Source organism: Salvelinus fontinalis, chromosome 40, assembly GCF_029448725.1.
Source record: "Salvelinus fontinalis isolate EN_2023a chromosome 40, ASM2944872v1, whole genome shotgun sequence".
Classification (NCBI taxonomy): domain Eukaryota; kingdom Metazoa; phylum Chordata; class Actinopteri; order Salmoniformes; family Salmonidae; genus Salvelinus; species Salvelinus fontinalis.
The window spans coordinates 17,146,736-17,166,636 of NC_074704.1; the positions used below are offsets into that span (position 1 = coordinate 17,146,736).

The following is a 19,901-nucleotide window of genomic DNA, read 5'->3' on the forward strand; positions in this document are numbered from 1 at the left end:
CCAAAAATAACCCCAATCCACAAATGTGGAGACACATTTGACCCCAATAAATACCGTGGGATATGCGTCAACAGCAACCTTGGGAAAATCCTCTGCATTATCATCAACATTAACATTATTAACACTATCATTAACAGCAGACTCATACATTTCCTCAGTGAAAACAATTGTACTGAGCAAATGTTAAATTGGCTTTTTACCAAATTATCGTACGACAGACCACGTATTGAGCCTGCACACCCTAATTAACAAACAAACAAACCAAAGCAAAGGCAAAGTCTTCTTATGCTTTGTTGATTTCAAAAAAGCCTTTGACTCAATTTGGCATGAGGGTCTGCTATACAAATTGATGGAAAGTGGTGTTGGGGAAAAACATGATAAAATCCATGTACACAAACAACAAGTGTGCGGTTAAAATAGGCAAAAAACACACACATTTCTTCCCACAGGGCTGTGGAGTGAGACAGGGATGCAGCTTAAGCCTCACCCCCTTCAACATATATATCAACGAATTGGCGAGGGCACTAGAAAAGTCTGCAGCACCCAGCCTCACCCTACTAGAATCTGAAGTCAAATGTCTACTTTTTGCTGATGATCTGGTGCTTCTGTCACCAACCAAGGAGGGCCTACAGCAGCACCTAGATCTTCTACACAGATTCGGCCAGACCTGGGCCCAGAGAGTAAGACCAAAATAATGGTGTTTCATAAAAGGTCCAGTCGCCAGGACCACAATTACAAATTCCATCTAGACACCGTTGCCCTAGAGCACACAAAAAAAACTATACATACCTTGGCCTAAACATCAGCGCCACAGGTAACTTCCACAAAGCTGTGAACGATCTGAGAGACAAGGCAAGAAGGGCATTCTATGCCATCAAAAGTGATTGACCCAAACTTAAGGAAAGCTTTGACTATGTACAGACTCAGTGAGCATAGCATTGCTATTGAGAAAGGCTGCGTAGGCAGACTTGGTTCTCGAGAAGACAGGCTATGTGCACATTGCCCACAAAATGAGGTGGAAACTGAGCTGCACTTCCCATCCTCCTGCCCAATGTATGACCATATTAGAGACACATTTCCCTCAGATTACACAGATCCACAAAGAATTAAAAAACTAACCCGATTTTGATTAACTCCCATATCTACTGGGTGAAATACCACAGTGTGCCATCACAGCAGCAAGATTTGTGACCTGTTGCAACAAGAAAAGGTCAACCAGTGAAGAACAAACACCATTGCAAATACAACCCATATTTATGCTTATTTATTTTCCCGTTTGTACTTTAATCATTTGTATATTGTTATAACACTGTATATGTACATAATATGACATTTGTGATGTCTTTATTATTTTGGAACTTCTGTGAGTGTAATGTTTACTGTTCATTTTTATTGTTTATTTCACTTTTGTATATTATCTACTTCACTTGCTTTGGCAATGTTAACATATGTTTTCCCATGCCAATAAAGCCCCTTGAATTGAATTGAGCGAGAGAGAGAGAGAGAGAGAGAGAGAGACTGGCTCATAGCCTGTATGAATCAACCAAAATACAAAAGCTTCTCATAAAATCTTGTACCTAATCTCAACATTTTCTGGAATGTCTTTAGATCCAGTCATTTAGTAGAGGTCCAGTTAAAAGCAGAGGCTAAGCAACATTCACATAACATTCCCACCATGGGGCATGAGAATGCACATCGTGGTCTGTAACACCAGTGTAACCGCTTATACCCACAAAACCTCAAATTGCATAGCTCAAACTGAGACCTTTGATGATTCTCATAGTGACAAGTGACACTAGAGAGATGTAGGGAGGGGTCATTCTGAAAGGACAATACGCCCGCAGGCTAAAACCCGACATCATTGGCTGAAAACCAGTCATTTGCTGAAACCCCAACATCGTTGGTTGTTCTATAGGACATACTGTAAACATTCCACACGGAACACAGCCCATGGGACGCACACAACCAGACCCAAGTCACATAGTTCTGCTGCCCTGGCAACAACGTCTCATGGAGCTTCGGGGCTTGCTGACTAGAGGAATGATTGTTAGAGAAGTCCTGGTATTGATTAGAATATAGGATTTGTGTCATGTGTGACATATCGTTATGGTAACCACGCCATGCCTGGATATGACAGTACAAACAAACACAAGGAAAAACTTTTCCTATAGTTTACCATTATATATTATCACTGTTGACCTGTTATTGGACACTTTATCAAACTTGATATAGTGAGTTTAGTTGGCAAGATAGACCAACTGTGGGTTTAGTTGCTGGGGTTAGCCTTGTGCAGGCAAAAAATATTGCATTCCTGAAGCATATGTCTTAGATAGACTCCCCAGGCAGAGAGGACATGTGACAGCCATTTTGGTTCCAGACTCAAACCACTGATTAATAAAAAACAGCCAATCAGGATTATCACTCCGATTTAATCATCTAGTAAACACAGTCGCCTGCTCTATTCTCCTTCTTTCCCACAAAAAAAGAGCTAACGATTCCCAGCAGTCAATGTCAACTAGTACTGTATGCCAGTTTGAATATGCTGAGTGTATGCTGTTCGTGGGTTCTTGCAGCGATGCTACTGCAAGTCAAGCTTGTCATGTTGTGGACCCAAGTAAGTCCTGTCACTCTTCCTACAGCAAGCCTCACAAGCTTCACTGTCTCTTCTGTCCTCGACACTCACGTTTCCAACCCTGTTGTTACCACCACCACTGCTGTTGTTGTTGTTTTGTACTGTATTTGTGCTCTCTCTGTATATGGGTGTTACGTGTTTTTGTGTCCCCACCCACGCCAAACGTGTGTTCTCTTACCTCTTCTCTTCTGTTCCTCACAGCATGTGATTGCCATCCCGTGGGTGCTGCTGGCAAAACCTGTAACCAAACCACGGGTCAATGTCCCTGTAAAGACGGCGTGACTGGTATCACGTGCAACCGCTGCGCTAAAGGCTACCAGCAGAGCCGCTCGCCCATTGCCCCCTGCATAAGTATGTGGAACCCAGCCTTTCCTAGTTGCCTGAACTTGCCTCACCAGCCACCAGCCACATATGACTTTTGCCCATTCCATCTCTATGCTTGAAACTTTCATGCACACCTCCACAAAGAAAATTGACAACTTACAAAAAGGAACAAACTCACTCACTCACCCAACCAACCACCCCCCCCTCCCAACCAACCACCAACCCCCCTCCCAACCAACCAACCAACCTCCCTCCCTCCCTCCCTCCCTCCCTCCCTCCCTCCCTCCCTCCCTCCCTATCCTGGCTTGAAAACACTACATGGCACAGAATACTACTTTTCTTCCTTCTCTCTTCCATTGGTTTCCTCAGACAAGCATTTAGTCACAGTGTTCTGACCAACCGGTAAATCTGAAAGCTAAAATAAACAAATCATCCCCCAGAATCCTCTGTGAAGTCTCAACCTCCCCATGTTGACAGTCCCCATAAATCCAACAGTGCCAAGTCCAGAGCCTAGTTAACGAACACCAACTTTAGGATCCACCAGTGTCCCTCATTGGCTAAAAAGGGAAAAGGGCCAATGACCAAGGGCAATCGGCATCTCAAAACAAAAATATCAGAATTTTTTGGCATTTGTTTTCAGACCCCAAAACAATACATTTTAATTGCTGCTTTTGGTCAATAACATTATGATTCGGAGGTTAAACAAAAGCTCTTATGAAATTAATTGTTCCGAAGGGATATTTTTGGCCAATGTCCAAGCCAAGGGGATAATTAAACCTAAAAACTCCATTGGAATCTGATATCTTTCATTTTCCTGGGAAAGTCGCGCTACTCAGTCGGAGGTGTGAAACTTGGAGATGCTGAGGTCCCAGCGATCAGATCAACACAAATATTTAGTTTCTTCAATAATTGCTAAATAATCTTTTTTAAAGCCCTTCCCATTAACATTTAGCGATACTGAAACCTCCTGCCAATTTCAGTTTTAATAGGGAGGGATAAAATGTCATATCTCTGACTTCATATACTTTCCAATGTAGAGGGCCATAAATCAGACCATACGAGTTGATTATGAGAAACAGGCTCATTATTATTATTATGTGATCTGGCACACGTGGCTGAATCCTGATCGGCTATCAGGGCTTGGCAGGTCGATTAGCAGTGACACAGAGTAATCAGTAGGGAGTAAAAACCACATGGCCTTTGGCAGCAAATTTTTTTCTTGTCACAAGACAGACGCTTCGATTCTTAATGAGAAAATAACAAATTAGGCCTGTATAAATTAAACAATTATGGGAAAGGGGATACCTAATCAGTTGTACAACTGAATGCATTCAACTTAAATGTGTCTTCCGAATTTAACCCAACCCCTCTGAATCAAAGAGGTACGGGGGGCTGCCTTAATCGACGTCCACGTCATCGGCGCCCGGCGAGCAGTTGTTGAGGGTTAACTGCCTTGCTCAAAGGCAGTACGGCAGCAGCCTTTTGGTTACTGGCCCAACACGCTTAACCACTAGTTGACCTGCCGCCCCTATGATCAGTAAACTTTTAGATTCCTAATGTTTATATACAGTATACAGTACTTTATACTATACTGCCCGATTGGGATAAGTCCTGCAACCTAATCCAATCAGAAGCGTTGATCAAAAGACTCGATTTTTTCTTCCTTTACCACACAGAATCTTCATCTATGCATGACGGTACACTGCTATTGTACTCTCTTTTCCTTTCCAGTGTATCTTATCTAGCTTTCCACCCTTTCCTTTTATCTATGTGTTCTCATACAGCTGTATCTGTGCTTCTCTGTCCTTGCTTCCCCTCGCTGCTTACTCACCTGTTTCGGTGGTTTTATCCCCCTTTTGCCGCCAGTGTAACGAAACGCATTATGTTTTATATCTACATCTAATGTTACCATCCTGCTCCTTTGGAGATAATAGGAGCTCTCTTTATGCATGGCTTACTTCAAATGCCAACTTCCTGCCTCTGTGAATAGCCGACGCGAGAGGGTGAAGTAGAGCTGAGAGAATGAAGTCGTGGATGTAAAACCGCAGATACCTCGTCGTGGGGGCGAATAGAGGCGCGAGGGGAGAGACATTACAGATTTCACACCCCTCCTGCTTTCGCCCCCTCCAGATCTTACGATTGCATCTCGCTGTTCCCCTTTGATCTGATCTGCCAGGTAGCTCCACCTGTATGGCATTCATATTAGGAAGTCCTCCGTTCTCAGACTTCCTAATGTGGATGCTGTACAGCTGAGAGAGTAAATCTCTACAGGCGAAACCTAACCAGTAACCATCCCTTCGTACGGTTACCCCACACAGCACGTCTACATCTACTGAAAACCTGTAGGTTGTACACTAATACTAAAGCTTGTCTGCTGGAAAATGAACCCTCTTATTGTATACTCTTGTCTTATTTTACCTAACTCTTTCATCAAAATAACAGTTGCCTTTAATCCTATGGCAAATGTGTTAAAACATAATGAAGCTAACTTTTGTCTGTATTTGTGCGGTGTTTTTACCTGGAAACAGAGATTCCCGTTGTTCCCCCGACAACCACAGCCAGCAGTACAGAGCAGCCAGCAGGTGAGTGGCTCCAGTCTCAGTCCTTATCTCTCTGCTTGTGTGATCCTAATTCCTCTGCAAGATGGGATTATCAGAACATATTCTTGAGACTTATTTGTTGATATCAAACTGTTTAAATGCCACTGGCTACACCTGTGGCTACCCATAATGCCTGTAGCTAGGATTTGGTTTACAGTGTGTATTTAAGCTGAACAGAAAACAGAAAGAACCGCTCTCCCTCTCTTCCATCCCCACCCCTTCTAACTAAACATTTCCTTCACGTGAAATGTTAGTTAGAACGAGTACAGTTTAAATTGGATCCCAGTTGCCCCCCCCCCCCCTCGCTGGAAGTTCATAAATATTGAATCAATTAGCCGTTGCCTTGGGATGTAGCTCCTTTAATCTTACACTCTTCATCCAATTAACTGTGTAACTGGAACGCAGTGGGGTGTAACAGGAACGCAGTGGGGTGTAACAGGAACGCAGTGGGGTGTAACTGGAACGCAGTGGGGTGTTGGCACGGCAACGCTCTGGGCCACGATATTGTTGATCTGTTGATTTTGTCTCTCTCTCTCTAAGAGGAAAAGAGAGGGAATATGGTAGAGAGGAAAATAAAGGAATTTCGGGTTCTGGCGCTAATCAGGGAAGCAAGCTTTTTTCTCGAATTCAGGAGAGAGGATACAGTAGCTCGTTCAGAGGGAAATTCTTCCAAATTATACAGCGTGCATCACTCTCCCACCAGCTACTGTCAAAACACAGCAGTACTGTGTATATATAATTGAATGGACTACTTCCTTAGTTAAATCTTGTTAATTAACATGGAGATTAAATGGAATTTGATGGCACTTTTATATAAACACCTGTTAAACTTGAATTTTAAGACATGGTATGTGATATAAACTATTCAGGAAAGAATGTAAAGAACCGCTTTACATATGAGCAAAGATGACAATGAAGATTTGTCAGGAGTTAGTCAACACAATAACCTGTCAGGGGGCAACGCAGGCCACATACTTCTCCTTTGCCTCCAGCTTGTGGAAAAGTGTGGTCATAGCGGTGTTCCTCTCTCAGACAGCGAGAGGAATCATAGCGTGCGAGAACGCCTGGCAGCTGTTCTCAGACCTCTACTGCTGTTCTGACAGATCAGATTGACAGGGAAGTGAGGGTAGTGCTGGTGTCGGGGAGTAAAGCCCCCCCCCCCTCCTTTTTTTCTCTTTCCATCACTCCTCTTCTCTCCCTGTTTCATGCTTTTTTTTTGTAATATCACCAAATCAATACAACAGGTGTTGACCTTACCGTGAAATACTTACTTACAAGCCCTTAACCAACAATACAGTTTTAAGAAAAGAGAGTTAAGAAAATATTGACTAAATAAAACGAAAGGAAAAATGTAACACAATAAAATAACAATAATAAAGCTATATACAGGGGGTACCGGTACCAAGTCAGTGTGTGGCGGTACAGGTTATCGAGGTAAAAGGACTATGCATAGATAATAAACAGCGAGTAGCAGCAGTCCGGGTGGCCATTTGTTTAATTGTTCAGCAGTCTTATTGCTTGGGGGTAGAAGCTGTTAACTTCTTATGGGCAGGTGGGATGGTAGAGTCCCACCTGGCCAACATCCTGTGAAATTGCAGAGCTAGAAATTCAAACTACAGAATTATAAATATTTAACTTTCATAAAATCACAAATGTAATACATCAAAATAAAGCTTAACTTCTTGTTAATCCAGCCGCTGTGTCAGATTTCAAAAAGGCTTTACGGTGAAAGTTACTAATAAACTTTTCCAAACAAGTCAAACAACGTTTATAATCAAACCTTAGGTACCCTAATACGTAAATAAATGATACAATTTAAGATGGAGAATCGTTATTGTCTTTACCGGAGAAAAATACCAAAGAACGTGCTCTCTTCCACGTGCTTGGAAACACTACAGCCAAAATGGGAGCCACCTAGAAAAACTACAATTTCTGGCTCATTTTTCCAAAAACCAGCATGAAACTCTTTCTAAAGACTGTTGACATCTAGTGGAAGCCCTAGGAACTGCAATATGGAAGGATTTCGCCTTATAATAAAAGTGACAGCCATTGAAAACAGTGGTAGGCTGAAATTATTTTTTGGGGGGATGGTTTGTCCTCGGGGTTTCGCTTGCCATATCAGTTCTGTTATACTCACAGACATTATTTTTGCAGTTTTAGAAACTTGGAGTGTTTTCTAACCAAATCTACCAACTATATGCATATCCTAGCTTCTGGGCCTGAGTAACAGGCAGTTTACTTTGGGCACGCTTTTCATTCGGACGTGAAAATACTGCCCCCTACCCAAGAGAGGTTAAGGAGCCTTTTGGTCCTAGACTTTGCTCTCCGGCACCGCTTGCCATGCGGTAGCAGAGAGAACAGTCCATGACACTGGAGTCTTTGACAATTTTTGGGGCCTTCCTTTTTGGGGCCTTCCTGCACATGTGACAGGCTGGTAGAAATGAGGTAAAACGGATTTAAGTTTGTTTGCATTAAAGTCCCTGGCCACTGGGACTTTCTGAATGCAAATGTTCTTGTTTGCTTATGGCCTTATACAGCTCGTTGAGTGTGGTCTTAGTGCCAGGTTCGGTTTGTGGTCGTAAATAGACAGCCACGAAAAATATAGTTTCGTCTACAGCTTATCATGAGGAACTCTACCTCTGGCGAGCAATACCTCAAGGCTACCTTAATATTAGACATTGCGCACCAGCTGTTATTGACAAATAGACACACCCCCACCCCTCGTCTTACCGGACAAAGCTGTTCTGTCCTGCTGATGCATGGAAAACCCAGCCAACTGTATATTATCCATGTCATTGTTCAGCCATGACTCGGTGAAACATAAGAAATTACCGTTTGTAATATCCCATGGGTAGGATAGTTTCAAACAGAGCTCATCCAGTTTATTCTCCAGTGATTGCATGTTGGCGAATAGAACGGATAGTAAAGGCAGGTTACCTACTCACCGACGTATTCTCACAAGCCAACCCGATCTGTTCCCCCTGTATTTCCTTATTTTCTTCATGCGAATGACGGGGATTTGGCCCTTGTCTGGGAGCAACATAATATCCTTCACATCAGACTCATTAAACACAACATATTTGTGCAGTTTGAGGTGTGTAATTGCTGTTCTGATATCCAGAAGCTCTTTTAGGTCATTAGTAGCATCAACATTATGTACAAAATAAGTTAAACTATGTGAAAAAAACACACAAAATAGCACAATTGGTCAGGAGCCCGTAAAACGGCAGCCATCTCCCTCCGGCGCCATTCCTTTTTCCCCCTCATGGGTAGTATTTCAAGTTGGTTCCTCCTGCTTCTCTCTTTCCATCTTGTCTAGGTAGGTTTAAAGGTAGACTCTCCTCTTCTGTTCTCCTCTCATCTTTTCCTCTGTTCCATGCTTTTTTCTCTTAATAACACTAAGGGGGTGATGTGTGAGTTAGTTTTTTTGGCACGTTCTGTCATTGTTGGTGTGAACACATTACTTTCCCTTATGGAGTGTGTTTGTGGTTGAGTGGGGGAAGAAAAGCAGGTGTTTTTCCCTGGCTGAACTAAACAAACTGTGGGTTCTCATTTGTTGTATCCTGAACAGTGAACACAGAGGTTTTCAAAAGGCAAGGGAATCCCTGGCTGGTCAAGAACTCTCGATTTTCGACATCGCTTGATAATTCGCCATAGTTCTCGCCAGTTCCGTCGTTCCTGGTTCTCTGCATTTGAGTGAGCATTAAGGCGTAGGTATTCTTGTGGAATAAGAGCTAAAGAGCTCCCGTTATAATCCTATTGACTAACCTGTGTCATCGGACCAATGTAAACATCATTATAGAGGAAACGTATAATGATACTGACCCCGTAACTCCGTATAACGTAATCACCTGGGGGAATTCCTGTACATACAACTTGAATGGGGCGACATACTATGAACAGTCTATAGAAATGGGAGATGTTGAAATCAAGCAGATTGGTAGGGCACTTTGACTGACAGATTGTATCGGTCACGTCGGATTCCTGGGTAGACGGACAGAAGGCGGGACCACCCAGGCTTCCAAACCAGAGGATGCATAGCTTCATACATTACTGGGTCTGAACTGAGCCAACCACTGGATGGCTTAGTACGTGGACAAATGGGATCTCATCCAATACATGATTGGTGACAGATGTGGTTGTTCTTATCAGGGCTACCTCACCACCAGTCCCCAAATGAGTGCCTATGTCGTTAGTGAAGCATATATATACACTGAAAAAATATATAACATGCAACAATTTCAAAGATTTTACTGAGTTACAGTTCATATAACAAAATCAGTGAATTGAAATAAATACATTAGGCCCTAATCTATGGATTTCACATGACTGGGAATACAGAGATGTATCTGTTGGTCACATACACCTTAAAAAAAAGGTAGGGGCATGAATCAGAAAACCAGTCAGTATCTGGTGTGACCACCATTTACCTCGTGCAGCACCACACATCTCCTTCTCATAGAGTTGACCAGGCTGTTGATGGTGGTCTGTCGATTGTTGTCCCACTCCTCTTCAACGGCTGTGTGAAGTTGCTGGATATTGCCGGAAACTGTAATACATTGTTGTACACGTCGATCCAGAGCATCCCAAACATGGTCAATGGGTGACATGTCTGGTGAGTATGCAGGCCATGGAAGAACTGGGACATTTACAGCTTTAAGGAATTGTGTACAGACCCTTGCGACATGGGGCTGTGCATTATCATGCTGAAACATGAGGTGATGGTGGCGGATGAATGGCACGTCAATGGGCCTTAGGATCTCATCTCTCTGCATTCAAATTGCCATCGATAAAATCTCAGACGATGCCGCAGGTGAAGAAGCCGAATGTTACATGTGGTCTGCAGTTGTGAGGCCGGTTGGAAGTATTACCAAATTCTCTAAAATGACGTTGGAGGCAGCTTATGGTAGAGAAATGAACATTAAATTCTCTGGCAACAGCTCTGGTGGACATTCCTGCACTCAGCATGCCAATTGCACGCTCTCAAAACTTGCAACATCTGTGGCATTGTGTTGTGTGACAAAACTGAGTCGCCTTTTATTGTCCCCAGCACAAGGTGCACCTGTGTAATGATCATGCTGCTTAATCAGCTTCTTGATATGCCACACCTGTCAGGTGGATGGATTATCTTGGCAGAGGAGAAATTCTCACTAACAGGGATGTAAAGAAATTTTGTGCACACAATTTGAGACAGATAAGCTTTTTGTGCATATGAAACATTTCGGAAATATTTTATTTCAGCTCATGAAACCAACACTTTACATGTTGCGTTTATATTTTTGTTCAGTAGAGGGAGAGAGATGTGCAGATATATACATTGTTTTATCTAGATAGAGAGACTTTAAGTGATGAGTCATGACATTATTACTACTTTGGTTTGTAAGGTAGGACTAAAGGAAAAGAATAGGAACCGGCATGCTTGGGGTGGGCTGATTATAGGAGAGGCTGGACAGCTGTGCAGCAGGTGCCTCCCCCCTACCTCAACCCCATCGGACTCGGTTGAGGGAAGTGGGGGGGGGTATTCATTTGTCTCCAGCGACGTGTTCTGGGTTCCCCACCTCCTCGAGCACATGGAGGGGTGGAATGCATGGCGAATACCTCGGAAGGCAAGGCCCAGACAAAACACATATTGTGCGGTTAGGTCACGGATAGTGTGAGTAGTCTCTCCCCCTTGGTCGTCGCCTGACAGAGATGTCTGTAGAGCAACGGAATGTGAAGGAGATTATAACAGCTGAGCTGACCACCATGATATCAACCAGTGACCACAACCAGGGTGGTATTCATTAGGCACGAAATGGAAGAAAACAGTCAGAACCGTTATAAAACGGGGAGTTACTGTCGAACGTCGTCCAATGAGAAGCACTCGTTTTCTGTTACAAAACGTTTCGGGACGGTGTGCCATTACGAACATGATCCAGGATATGGGCTACAATGATGATGATGAAAATGATGGCTGGAAGGATTTGCGGTGAGACCCTCCCTGGATATTTGGGACATGAGTCTCTCTCTAGGTCCCACGCTACACACCCTGTTAATACTCTCTGCTGCCTCACTGGGCTTTAGTGTTGTGTCATGGGATTTTATTACCTGCTCCGAGTTTAATATGAGAGAGAGGAGAGAGAGAAATAGTGACCCGAGAGTGAGGGAGAGAAAGAGAACGGGGAGAAAATAGCATCGTAATAGCATTGTATCGGCGTGTCATCATCATCATCGATGCTAAACTCACAATATGATTTATGGCTTGGCAATCTCAGCCTGGCTCTCACAACATGAACACATTGGCATCAGCCTGCACGTTGGGATGGAGCCAGCATCATTGCCCACTGACTCCACTGAAACTCAATTGCAGTAATAGGGGTGACCACACTCTTGTTTTCAGATTGGTTCCACAGAACATGCCGCCCAAAACAAACAACCCACAAAACCATCATGTCGTGAATCAGAAATAGACGCTTCCGCTCTCTGTTGTTTCCCAGCTCTGTCGCTCACTGGGATCGAAAACACAACTTTTCCCTTACTTCAGGATGATAGAATGAATGAAAAAGAGAGAGAGGCTGTGTCCGAAATCTGTCTTGCCTACTATTTACTAAAACTGCATGCTGTGTCCTAACCATTCCACATACTATTTAGAATGTACTGTTTAGTAAAAATCTATTTAATAAGCAACAAATATCACCATACTGAGAATACGTCATCTGATGTACAACTGCACCGTTTCCCGCCATTCTATCATTATGGTGCAGCACGTCTCATCATCAGCTGCTGTCAAACACGCCTGGATCTGAAAAGAGGATTCTCTTCCTCAATAGCATGCAGCGAAATTGTAGTTGATGAAAAGCCGAACCGAGTATGACATGACATTTAAAGCATACTATTTTAATTAAACATACTATAAAGACGTTCTATTTTCACATACCAAAAATGCCTACTGTTATGGGTATTTGGACACGGCCAGTGTTGTGTTCGAGACCACCTAAAGTGAGACCGATTCAAGACCAAGACAGGAGCAAATCGAGTCCGAGGCTGGAGGGGGGCGAGACCGAGTCAAGACCTAGACCTAGACCAGTAATTGTGTCATATCGCCACGATAAGAGTTCAAAATGTTCTGTGTTCAAATTTCAGAAGAACAGTTTGTTTTTCCTTACACAGAGACAAGACCGAGACACTCAATATTTGGTCTCGAGACTGGTCTCAAGTACTACAACACTGGACATGGCCAGAGAGAAGAAAGAAATGAAGGAACAAAGAAACAAAGAAAGAAAACAATGAAGAAAACGCCCTCTCTTTGGACAGGGTCCAGCCCTACTGCTATGGTTCCAGCAGCCCAACAGCCCAGGCACTGTGGCTATAATCTAATTACATGCTTTATTTGCCACAATTTGTTTCTCAATCAGTCTTGTTCAGGGAGAAGAAAGACGTAGGGAGGAGAAAGGCCTCCCCCATGCCCCTATTTACACCTCTTTGTTCCAGCTAAGCAGGTCCCTGTCACTGGGTCCTGTCTAGGTCTTTGCTCTACTTTTATCCACGTAGATAAAAGTCTGAAAAATGTGCCTGGGACTTAAAAGACTGTAAACTCCTGTGTAGAGGGTGTCAATCAATCTCTCCCACTGCTAAAGAAGCACTGACACATCCAGGCGGCAAAGGAGCGTCTCTCAGCGTTTCTCCTTCCTCGCTCAAACAACTGAGAAACAAAGGGAACTACACCTCCCAGTAAGAGAGCGTAGAGAGGAGATGGAGAGAGGGGATGGAGAGAGGGGATGGAGAGAGGAGGCGCGGAGGGGAGGTACACAGAGCTCAGCGCCCCTGGACTAATTCCACTTCCCCTGACTAGAGTGTCCCACACAAAGGGTACATTTGTCCTCGCGGTGGGGGACTGCCTGGTTCTGTATGGGGATCTGGGGGTGCTCGTCTCAGGAGTACACTAATGGCCAACGAGAGCTATCAAAGGAAAGTATCATGATGCCATCAAGGGGGTTTATGGGAAAACAAAAGCAGCCTTTTCCACAGACCCGGGTCATCATTTACATGGGAATCAGGCGCCGCTCTGCCTAGTATAGACTCAATTTCATCTACTGTGCCATTTCTTCCCCTCACAGCTACCTTCTCGAACCCCATCAGCTGAGACGATTTTGGCTTTACTTGAAACCCCTCACCCCGCCAACCAGCTTCGTTCTCTTCTAGTGTCCCCCCCCCCACACCAATAGCCACTCTCCCGCCCTCCTCTACTTTGGGTGCATTTTTCCTCGTTTCAGCGTTACCCAGGCAACCTCATTCACCCCGAATATAAAGGGAAGTATAAGGCAGGCATGGAGCAAGGACCTGGTCACAACAATGACGTTTGTTCATATTCAGGCTGGCTGAAAGGTCTTATCCTTCCTCATACCAGCCCATCACCCCCTCCTCTACTCATCCTTCCCTCTCACTTTGTGAAAAGATAGCACTATTAAAACTTTTTCAGAGGAGAGTTTAGAGGGAACTGTGCCGATACAGTACTCTGAATCCAATGTGTGTCAGTTAGAGAGGGAAAGAAGAAAAATGTGGAGTGAATAAAAGGGAACAAATGATTTTAATTTAATGTTTGGCCTCGCGTCATACACTCTTTACTGAAGGTGACTGGCTGTGTGACAGCGCAGCGTGGGGCAATCAGGAAAGCCATGGTACCTTTTTTGTCAAGGTTAACTCAGAGAAGTGAGCTGTGTGGATATGCACTTAAAGTCCCAGTAATCCATCAACCTGTACACTTTCCACATTACCTAACCAAACCGAGTTAAAGCAAGCAGTACTAGGCTGGCCTGATGCATCTACCATAGTTGCTGAAACTGTGGTGGAATAAAGTAAATATCTGAGCCAGCAGAGTACAGTTCAGGGGCCTCATTTATAAATGTTGTGTACATATAAAATATACCCCTAAACATGCCTGCTCCCATTTTCCCACAAAAGTTGCAATTTATAAAAACGGAACAAACTTTTCTAGTGGTTGAAGTATTGTATTGCAAACATGCAAGTATTGTATGCAAAATTGGGGATATGATATGACATTTCTCCCCAAAACCCCCACAAGAAAACTGGAAAAAATAACACCAACATGTTGCCATTTGCCATTAGTGAGAAGAGTGAAAATCAATGTATTTTACATTTTGGAATCTGAAATAATTTGACATAAACCAGAAAGTAGTCATACCCCTTGACTTATTCCACATTTGTTGTGTTAAAGCCTGAATTCAAAATGGATTAAATAAATACAAAAATCAACCATCTACACACAATACGCCATGATTAAAGTGAAAACATGTTTTTAGAATTTTTTGCAAATGTATTAAATTAAATACAGAAATAACTAAATTACTTAAGTACTCACACCCCTGAGTCAATACATGTTAGAATCCCCTTTGGCAGTGATTACAGCTGTGAGACTTTCTGGGTAAGAGCTTTGCACACCTGGATTGTACAATATTTGCCTATTATTCTTTAAAAAAATATCATGTTTGTTGTTGATCATTGCTAGACAGCCATTTTAAAGTCTTGCCCTAGATTTTCAAGCCGATTTAAGTCAAAACTGTAACTAGGCCACTCAGGAACATTCAATGTCGTCTTGGTAAGCAACTGTCTTATTTTATTGTCATTCTGTTGGATAGCAGACTGAACCAGGTATTCCGTTAGGATGTTGCCTGTGCTTAGCTCTATTCCGTTTCTTTTAATCCTAAAAGAAAAAACTCTAGTCCTTGCCGATAACAACCATACCCATAACATGATGCAGCAACCACCATGCTTGAAAATATGAAGAGTGGTACTCAGTGATGTGTTGGAAATGCCCCAAACATAACGATTTGTATTCAGGACAAAAAGTGAATTTCATTGCCACATTTTTTGTAGTATTACTTTTGTGACTTGTTGCATACAGGATGCATGTTTTGTAATATTTGTATTCTCTACAGGCTTCCTTCTTTTCACTCTGTCAATTAGATTAGTATTGTGGAGCAACTACATCCTCTGTTTTCTCCTATCACAGCCATTAAACTATGTAGCTGTTGTGAAGTCATGGTGAAATCCTTGAGCGGTTTCCTTCCTCTCCGGCAAATGAGTTAGGAAGGACGCCTGTATCTTTGTAGTGACTTGGTATATTGATAGACCATCCAAAGTGAAATTAAAAGTGTAATTAACACCATGCTCAAAGGTATATTCAATGTCTGTTTATTTTATTTGTTTACTCATCTACCAATGTGCTCCCTTCTTTGCAAGGCATTGGAAAACCTCCCTGGTCTTTGTGGTTGAATCTGTGTATGAAATGTACTTTTCGACTGAGGGACCTTACAGATAATTGTATGTGTGGGGTACAAAGATGAGGTAGTCATTCAAAAATAATGTTAAACATTGTTATTGGACAGAGTGAGTCCGTGCAATTTATTATATGACTTGTTAATCACATTTTTACTCCTTAACTTATGTAGGCTTGCCATAAAAAAGGAGTTGAATACTTATTGACTCAAGACATTTCAGCTTTTCATTTTTTATTAATTTGTAAACATTTCTAAAAACACAATTCCACTTTGACATTGAGGTATTGCGTGTAGGCCAGTGATATAGAATATCAATTAAATCAATTTTAAATTCAGGCTGTAACACAACAAAATGTGAACAAATTCAAGGGGTGTGAATACTTTCTTTAGGAATCTATTTCCTGTTTATTTTATTTTCATAACCGCTGCAGAATAAATTCCTCCTATTTTCTAGCCATGATCGGTTCATTTTCCCGAAGTAGCCATACAAAGTAGCCATACAACAAATAACAATGCATCTGTCATTTAATTGGGCCTAGTAGCCTAAATAGATAATCTTTTTTTAAGCTAAACTTGCTTTTTGCCTGAGTAACCTTTGGTGGCAGAGCATTCGATAATGACATGGCTCTATACATACTGTACAGTACCTAGCCTAAATAGATAGGCCTTGACTTTTTAAACATTTTGTTACGTTACAGCCTTATTCTAAAATGTATTAAATCGTTTTTTCCCCCTCCTCAATCTACACACAATACCCCATAATGACAAAGCAAAAACACTTTTTGCTAATTTATAAAACTTTAAAAACTGAAATATCACATTTACATAAGTATTCAGACCCTTTACTCAGTACTTTGTTGAAGCACCTTTGGCAGCGATTACAGCATCGAGTCTTCTTGGGTATGACGCTACAAGCTTGGCACACCTGTATTTGGAGAGTTTCTCCCATTCTTCTCTGCAGATCTTCTCAAGCTCTGTCAGGTTGGATGGGGAGCGTTGCTGCACAGCTATTTTCAGGCCTCTCCAGAGATGTTCAATCGGGTTCAAGTCCGGGCTCTGGCTGGAACACTCAAGGACATTAGGAGACTGTCCCGAAGCCAGTCCTGCGTTGTCTTGGCTGTGTGCTTAGGGTCGTTGTCCTGTTGGAAGGTGAACCTTCAACCCAGTCTGAGGTCCTGAGCGCTCTGGAGCAGGTTCTCGTCAAGGATCTAACTGTACTTTGCTTTGTTCATCTTTGCCTCAATCCTGACTAGTTTCCCAGTCCCTGCTGCTGAAAAACATCCCCACAGCATGATGCTGCCTTCACCATGCTTCACCGTAGGGATTGTGCCAGGTTTCCTCCAGAAGTGACGATTGGCATTCAAGCCAAAGTGTTCAATCTCGGTTTCATCAGACCAGAGAATCTTGTTTCTCGTGGTCTGAGAGTCTTTAGGTGCCTTTTGGCAAACTCCAAGCGAGCTGTCATGTGCCTTTTACTGAGGAGTGGCTTTCGTCTGGGCACTCTAACATAAAGGCCTGATTGGTGGACTGCTGCAGAGATGGTTGTCCTTCTGGAAGTTTCTTCCATCTCCACAGAGGAACTCTAGAGCTCTGTCAGTGGCCATTAGGTTCTTGGTCACCTCCCTGACCAAGGCCCTTCTCCCCCGATTGCTCAGTTTGGCCGGGCGGCCAGCTCTATGAAGAGTGTTGGTGGTTCCAAACTTCTTCCATTTAAGAATGATGGAGGCCACTGTGTTCTTGGGGACCTTCAATGCTGCAGAAATATTGTGGTACCCTTCCCCAGATCTGTGTGGACAATTCCTTCGACACTCATGGCTTGGTTTTTGTTCTGACATGCACTGTCAACTGTGGGACCTTATATAGACAGGTGTGTGCCTTTCCAAATCATGTCCAATCAATTGAATTTCCCACAGGTGGACTCCAATCAAGTTATAGAAACATATCAAGGATGATCAATGGAAACAGGATGCGCCTGAGCTCTATTTCGAGTCTCATAGCGAAGGGGCTGAATATTTATGTAAATAAGGTATTTCTGTTTTTTATTTTTAACAAATTTGCAAACATTTCTAAAAACCTGTTTTCGCTTTGTCATTATGGGGTTATTGTGTGTAGATTGCGTACGATTTTTTTGTATTTAATCCATTTTACTATAACAACAAAAACGTTAACGGGTCTGAATACTTTTTACATGGTACCCTAGACAATGGTTCCGAATTCACAACAGTTTGGGGAAAAAGTCAATGCAAAATATTGTTGAATTCAAACTACTGCTGACAGGTCCAAATAAAATTTCCAGCGTTTTTTCATTCAGAAACTGTCACAATCATTTGCCAAATACGGAATAAATGACTGCAAAAGATTAAAACATTCTGACAACATTTGATAACATTTCAAACTGCCGTGGCCTAATTCTAATAGTTCCAGATTATACAGTAAATAAATGAGTTTATTGTAACCACAAAAGGTGCGTTATAAGGAGTTATAATGCACGTTCTCGCGCGCTCAGTTTTACGATGGGCTGATTTATAACGGGAAACATGCATATGTATGGCGTGCGCCAAGTATATAAATATACATTTTTTAGACGTACGTATTCTTTTCAGAAATTGCACATGCAGATATTTATTCTGAAATGTACGCAATGGTTATAAATGAGGCCCATGGCCGAGCCCTAGCTGTGTCAGGTATTTATTTGTTCACTGTGGAGGAGCGGACACCAGAAAAGGCTTTGGCTAACGCTTCATGGGCCGCTAATTTCCTTCCTGACCTCTCTTTGTCGTGGCTATGACCCCCTACCTCCCCTCCTCCCACCAATCACTGGGACCACCACCCCTAGGTTTCCCTATTGCAATAAATGCCAAAGCTTGACACGGCCCTGGGGGGGTCTCGAAGGGGGGGGGGGGGGGGGGGGGGGTTTGGGGGGCGAGTTGAAAAGGAATGGGAGTTGGGGTAAGTCGGTGGGGGCCTAGGGGGTGTATAGGTCTGGAAAGTGGGGTTTGGAGGGACAGAGTGGTTGAGTTGACAAGAGAAAATGTTGCACCCCCAAATCAAAACATCTTCCCGTGGCTATGCCAACTCCTTTCTCTTGTGTGTATGCATGTGTGTGTATATATATATATATATATATATATATATATATATATATATATATAAAATAATAAAGCAATGGATGCATCGCTAATTGTATTTGCATAGTGGCATACGTTGAGTAGAGGCGTTTTGAGGATTTCCACATGAGATTGTTTTTGTATGGGTTTTGATTTTTTTTGGCCTAACGTAATTTATATGATAGAAAAAAAGTATGAATGTATGTACTTGTAAGTCGCTCTGGATAAGAGCGTCTGCTAAATGACTTAAATGTAAATGTAAATGTATAGAAAACATTAGCAGAATCTTTTTTAATACCACACCGAAATGACCAAAATGAGTGGCTACTCTAACACTGACAAACTGAGAGCAATAAAAATGATCTGGTCTTGAATGCAAACAATAGCCCAGGCCAATGAAGAGACATTTCTACAATATTAGGAGGAATATATATACATATTGTACATTATTAGGAGGAATATATATATATATATGTAACCAATGTGAAATGGCTAGCTAGTTAGCGGTGGTGCGCGCTAATAGTGTTTCAATCGTTGACGTCACTCGCTCTGAGACCTTGAAGTAGTTGTTCCCCTTGCCCTGCAAGGGCAGCGGCTTTTGTGGTGCGATGGGTAACGATGCTTCGTGGGTGTCAGTTGTTGATGTGTGCAGAGGGTCCCCTGGTTCGAGCCCAGGTAGGGGCGAGGAGAGGGACGGAAGCTATACTGTTACATATACACACACAGATTGTACATTATTAGGGGGAATATATATATATATATTATACCACAACATTGTTGAGTACTCATTTCTGATTGGTTAGAAGGGAATTCTAGAATGGACATTAAAACCAGATAACGGGACAGTTGGAAAAGATATCGGGGACACCTTGCAATCATTACGCAATATTCGTCTACACATGCAGACCATACTTGCTACATAGTTACAAAAAGCTAAACCAAAAACCACACAAACCAAAAT

At 42.6% G+C, this 19,901-nt stretch overlaps 1 protein-coding gene across 2 annotated transcripts in view; it reads left to right on the top strand.

Moving 5' to 3' along the window:
• Window positions 1-19,901, top strand: part of LOC129839873 (netrin-1) — an 86,461-nt gene that overhangs the window by 54,069 nt on the left and 12,491 nt on the right. Inside the window, exons 4-5 of one of the 2 annotated variants that reach the window (XM_055907571.1) lie at window positions 2,834-2,983; window positions 5,485-5,538. In XM_055907571.1, the coding sequence (XP_055763546.1) occupies window positions 2,834-2,983; window positions 5,485-5,538 (204 nt within the window). The remainder of the gene's footprint in view (window positions 1-2,833; window positions 2,984-5,484; window positions 5,539-19,901) is intronic. The other variant, XM_055907572.1, reaches the window with a different exon arrangement.